Source organism: Meles meles, chromosome 8, assembly GCF_922984935.1.
Source record: "Meles meles chromosome 8, mMelMel3.1 paternal haplotype, whole genome shotgun sequence".
Taxonomy (NCBI): Eukaryota; Metazoa; Chordata; class Mammalia; order Carnivora; family Mustelidae; genus Meles; species Meles meles.
Window position 1 is genome coordinate 95391991 of NC_060073.1, and position 6000 is coordinate 95397990.

Below are 6000 nucleotides of genomic sequence, written 5' to 3' on the forward strand. Positions count from 1 at the left end.
ATTATTTTATTTCTATGAAGAGCATGTAAAACAGTGTGTGAGCTTCCATGACCCGGGGGGAGAGACGAGTGTAAGCCAGTTTAAACTATGTGTGTGTGGAGAAAGGAGAGAGCCTGGGGAGGGGTAGACTCTTCTTCAGTGTGGCTCACTTGGAACCAACCCTTAGGACTCTTTGGGGACTTGAGATCCATGAGGGTTGGGTGGGATGTGGGCAGGGCTCTCTGAGTTTGTGCCTGCTGTTTGCTCTCCTGGTAGCCTTTTCTTTCTCTGTAGCTTTAGAACTTGTCCTCAAATTTTCAAATCACCACAGCTGTGGTTTTCTCTTCACCACTTCTACCTGGTGTTGGCTTCTTATGTTTTCACCTAGTTTAAGGCTATGAACAAAACACTGTGGGATAGTACTTTTGTTTAACATGTATCACTAAGTTGGTTTCGCTTCCTGGTTTGTATGAATAAACACATTTTTGAAGGGGGATTTTGAAGTCTATTTTAGAAACATATTTACATTTAATTAAAAATACCACAAAGACCTTGCTAACCATGGTGGGCGCACCTTGGAGTGGGGGAGGGCACAGCTAGGGGAGGAGGTAGTCTAGTGTTGATAACCGTGGCTTTCATCATTGTTGGCTGTTTAGGGGAAAATCCCTTCACCTTTCTTGCTGTAAACTGGAAGTCACAAAAATGTCATCAACAAGAAACCATTGAGTAGATGGTATTTTGAAGAGCTTACTTCATTCACTGAGTTATTCCATTCATGCTCATTGAATAACTTGTGAGTGCCTATAGACTGTGTTAGCAGCTGGGGCAGAGGAGTGAATAAAGCATGGTTCTACGTTTATGGAGAATTATTTGGAATATTATTTAATTCAGAGCTTCCCAGCCCTTCAGCTAAGAAGCAGGGAAGAAAGCGTGAGATATTGATGGTGACCATCATAATATTCCTCTTAGGAATCTTGGCATATCATAGAGAGAAAAAGGAAAGAGGGTTGTACCTCCATTGAGCAAACTCCTGAGATCATATGGTAGGACTTGACCAAACTGTATTAAGGAGCTCTGTTCTAAATAGTCTGAAGCATTAAAAAAAAAAAAAAAAGTTAGGTGACCAATATTTGTCTTAAAATGTTTCAGGCAAATCTGACTTTAGAATGTAAAATTTAATAGCTGAGATGCAGCCTATTAGAGGTTCCTCCGGATTGGAAGCAGGGAACCTTATGGTTTATGTTTTTAGTTGTCATCCTGCCACTGGTGAGTACATGGCTTTGGCTATACTGTTAAAATTTTCTGAATCTCAGTGCCTTCACTGGATAAGTGGGACAATAATTGGGACAAGATTTCTTTTACTATTGAGTGAGAATGGCAGTAAAGAAGATGGTTTAAGTACTATATTGATGAACCCTTTTAATGGTTATTTATTTTTATATATTACAAAAATACAAACGGTCCTTTCAGCTTCTGCTTTCACAGCTATTTTTGCTAAGCAGAAGGCAAAACTTTATTAAAGTAAAAGGAGAATCAATTTAAAGAATAATACCAGATAAATCATAATACAGGTCATAGATTGGTCATCACATACATTTTTAAGTTTGTGTGCCACTGACTAAGGTCAGGAAACACTTGAATACATGCCCTCTTAAGTTCCTTCCATTTCTATCTCTCTGCAATTATTTTTCCCCTTTATATTTAAGCAATATGATCTTCTGGTGGAAAGTTTCAATTGAAAATAGTATTGTTGTATCCAGAATAAACTGTCAGCTTTCCTGAATGATCAGTAAATCAGATTGTTTTGAATAATCTTTCATACATGTGAGTCACCTAGTCCACTGCTGCTGTAAACATCATTTTGTTTTGTTTGTTTTTGATGTATTTCAGATCAGAGTGTTGACAGAAAGAATGTTCAAACATCTTCGGAAATGGTTTGTCGCTCACTTTTTTGGGCATTCTCGGCAAAGAGCTAGGCTGGTCTCCAAAGATGGAAGATGCAACATAGAGTTTGGCAATGTGGAGGCCCAGTCAAGGTTTATATTCTTTGTGGACATCTGGACAACTGTGCTTGACCTCAAATGGAGATACAAAATGACCATCTTCATTTCGGCCTTCTTGGGGAGTTGGTTCTTCTTTGGTCTTCTGTGGTATGCGGTAGCCTACATCCACAAAGATCTCCCTGAGTTCCATCCTTCTGTCAACCACACCCCTTGTGTGGAGAACATTAATGGCTTGACCTCAGCTTTTCTGTTTTCTCTGGAAACACAAGTGACCATTGGATATGGATTCAGGTGTGTGACAGAACAATGTGGCACTGCCATTTTTCTCCTTATCTTCCAGTCTATACTTGGAGTCATCATCAATTCTTTCATGTGTGGTGCCATTTTAGCCAAGATCTCCAGACCCAAGAAACGTGCCAAGACCATTACCTTCAGCAAGAATGCAGTGATCAGTAAACGGGGCGGGAAGCTTTGTCTCCTAATCCGTGTGGCTAATCTTAGGAAGAGCCTCCTTATTGGGAGCCACATATATGGAAAGCTCCTGAGGACCACAGTCACTCCTGAAGGAGAGACCATTATTTTGGACCAGATCAATATCAACTTTGTAGTTGATGCAGGGAATGAAAATTTATTCTTCATCTCCCCATTGACAATTTACCATGTCATTGATCAAAACAGCCCATTCTTCAACATGGCAGCAGAAACCCTTCCCCAACAAGACTTTGAATTAGTGGTGTTTTTAGATGGCACAGTGGAATCAACCAGTGCTACCTGCCAAGTCCGGACATCCTATGTCCCAGAAGAGGTGCTCTGGGGTTACCGTTTTGCTCCCATAGTATCCAAGACTAAGGAAGGGAAATACCGAGTGGATTTCCATAACTTTAGCAAAACTGTGGAAGTTGAGACCCCTCATTGTGCCTTGTGCCTTTATAATGAGAGAGATGCTAGGGCCAGGATAAAGAGAGGCTATGACAATCCCAACTTCAGTTTGTCAGAAGTCAGTGAAACAGATGACACCAAGATGTGACAGTGGTTTTTCAACAGGAGTAAATTGAAGTCTTGAAGATATCTAGTGACTAGAAGTATTTGGAAGCAATCAACAATTTGAGGATATGAAATTAGAACAAGAGCCTTCAATGTCTATCAGCACCATGCCTCTGAACCCCACAGCCACAATCTTATAAGATACATAGCTCTACAAGGCAACTACATTAGAACATGCAATATTCTTACAGGAAATGGCAGTATGGAAGCCATAGGAGTTCACTTGGAATCTTGAATACAATTATTTGAAATCATGCAGTATTGATAGAAACAGAATCCTCAAAAGTTTCATGGACAGGCCAAATGAGATCTTAAAAGTCTTCTTAAAGAAGTTATGAGCTTTAGAAAGGATCAAGGGAAAACCATATTCTCATTTTGATTCTACTGATAAGAAACAAGCCACTTTTATTTTAACATTGGTGGCTTTTATCAAGGGAAAAATGGTCTCCCTTGGGAGAGCCATTTTTGGTTGGTTGGAGGAGATGAACTAATCAAAGATGGTAAGAAAAGACTGGTACTCCAAGAACATTGTGAGGCTCTGAGCTTCTCCAGCCCTGGTTTTTGGAACTTCCATCTTAGTCTGGGTCATGTTGTGTTTCCTGAAGAGCAAGGGAAGGCTCAGGCCATGGACTTTGCATCTCTACGTATCCAACGTGGGGAGGAACACTGAGCTTAACCTGCTTTATAGCACATCCAGACACTGGGTTTTGGGTTTTGGTTTTTGGTCCAAATGATATCACATGGTACATTTAGACAGAGGATAAATCATCACCCTAGAATCTCAAAACACTTTCCTAAAGAAAGAATGCTTGATTTGAAAATGGTGATGATATTTCTTCCAGTTTGTGCTAAGTGGGATAAGGGGCTACAAATCCATTACAAGAATATTTCCTGGTCTTCCAAGAAGGCAGTGAAGAGTTTGAAGGCAAATGTCACCTTAGGAGGGACAGCACTTCCAGTGCTTCTGAGAGAAAAATTATCTTGTGTTTTTGTGCCTTGAGTTTGTACTGAAATGCTGTTGCTAAAGAAGACTTGTGGAGAGGAAAGGGTCTGTGACCCACAGGGAGGCAAACATGAGGTGTGTTTTCCTCTGAGGGCCAACAAGACATCTTCCTCAAAGGGACCAACTTAATATAAGGATTGATCTTTAGGAAAGGGTTTTACTATGAATGTCTCATTCGGTCCTCCACCTCCATGATTTTGAATCTTTTCTGGAAGGAATGGGACTCAAAGCACCTTAGGAATCAAAATGTTTTCAGTGTGTTGATTCATAAATTAAATTTCTGAAACTGTGCATGTGGTTCCAAAAGGGTCAGTTATTGTGCATTAATTGTAATAGACCAATAGGGGACATCCCTTTTGCTGAGGGTGGACTTTCTCCTGGGCAACGTGGGTGGGATGGGAAGATGGCAAATAGGACCAAATGTTGTCTGGATGCCAGCTCACCCTGGAGGAAATGACCCTGTGGTTACAGACATGCCTCTCTTTCTGTGCCAGTCCTGATGATCATTCCAGTGTGTCGTGGGCACACAAAATGGTGGTGGTGGCAGTTTTCACTGATGATGGTTCTGTCTTCCCAGACCTGGTGCGAGTTTGTTCAGATTCATACACATGCTCTGGTCATTCTGAGCAAGACCAGTACAAAGTCTGATGGGCTAAGAGTTGTGCACTTTGTCAGTGGCCTTAACGCTGGATGCAACTGGCCTACAAGGGAGATTAGTCCGTGCCTGTAAGTGTACCGACCCCACAATTTGGTCTATTGACAAAGCTAAAGGAAATGAGGTATGGCAAGCCCAAGGAAGCCAGAATTCTCTGCTGGCCCACTGTCATGAGGTTTTATGGCTCTGTAGTCCCTTCACAAACTGGCAGGTCAGAACACATTCCTTCTGGTCTGTTCTGCTCATTAACAGCATGCTCAGGAATTGGTGGAAGTGAAATGATCTTGTAAATCTAGTCCTTTTGATGGTTAAGAGAGCTGACCAACTGGAATCTTTGTGACTGGCATCTCCTTCTAGGTTCTTCAGTGGAAATCTGTGTTTTCAAATATTCCTTTATAAGGATTAAGGCATTCTGCTACCTGTTCTCTTTCTTCATGAAAATTCCCATCCAAACTCTAGCAACCATTAATATACTTATATCCAATAAAACCCTGAGGAAATGGGGGTCCACAGGACCTTTTAATAATCCTAAGGGGTGGCTGGAACCCAAAGGCAGCATAAAAAACCTGAACGTTTAAAAACAGGGGGTGACTGGGGCACCTGGGTGGCTCAGTGGGTTAAGCCGCTGCCTTCGGCTCAGGTCATGATCTCAGGGTCCTGGGATCGAGTCCCGCATTGGGCTCTCTGCTCAGCAGGGAGCCTGCTTCCTCCTCTCTCTCTGCCTGCCTCTCTGCCTGATTGTGATTTCTCTCTGTCAAATACATAAATAAAATCTTTTAAAAAAAAAAACAAAAAACAAAAAAACAGGGGGTGACTGAAGGCATAGGATCTCAGTGAGTAAAGAAAATAAATGGGAAATAGAAGGTTCCAGAAGGCTAACTTGCCTAAAGGTTAATGCCAATGCTGAAGGCAGGATTTTTATTCCAATGAAGCACCATTGTTCCCAGGAGGAGCAGACCATATTAGTACTGTAATTGCTACAGGTATGCAATATTGTTAGATTTACTGAATTATCTATCCCAGTATTTCTTATTCTTTCCAAGAAAAATTGCATCCCATCACACTGTACCACATTCAGAGTTTTCCTTGGTACTGACTCCCTTTGAAGTGCCTAATTTAGTTTTCTTGCTATGGGGGTTTTGATTTGGAGAGTCCCAACCTGGTTTAATGTCCCAGGACTTGGGTCCACGCTGGTGTCAATATTTAGATTTAGGATTTGAGAGATGATCTACAAATTTATTTTCCAAGAGAGAAAGGGTAGACGGAAAAAATCCTCTCAAAAAAAAAAAAAAAAATCCTCTTAAGCTGCCAAATCT

General features: G+C 41.2%; 1 protein-coding gene across 2 annotated transcripts in view; it reads left to right on the forward strand.

Annotated features, from left to right (window-relative positions):
- KCNJ1 (potassium inwardly rectifying channel subfamily J member 1) overlaps positions 1-4320 on the forward strand; it is a 30123-nt gene extending 25803 nt beyond the window's left edge. For both annotated transcript variants that reach the window (XM_046016415.1, XM_046016414.1), the window contains one exon: positions 1870-4320. In XM_046016415.1, coding sequence (XP_045872371.1) covers positions 1891-3009 — 1119 coding nt within the window. In that variant the 5' untranslated portion in view covers positions 1870-1890 and the 3' untranslated portion in view covers positions 3010-4320. The remainder of the gene's footprint in view (positions 1-1869) is intronic.
- The last annotated feature ends 1680 nt before the right edge of the window (positions 4321-6000 follow it).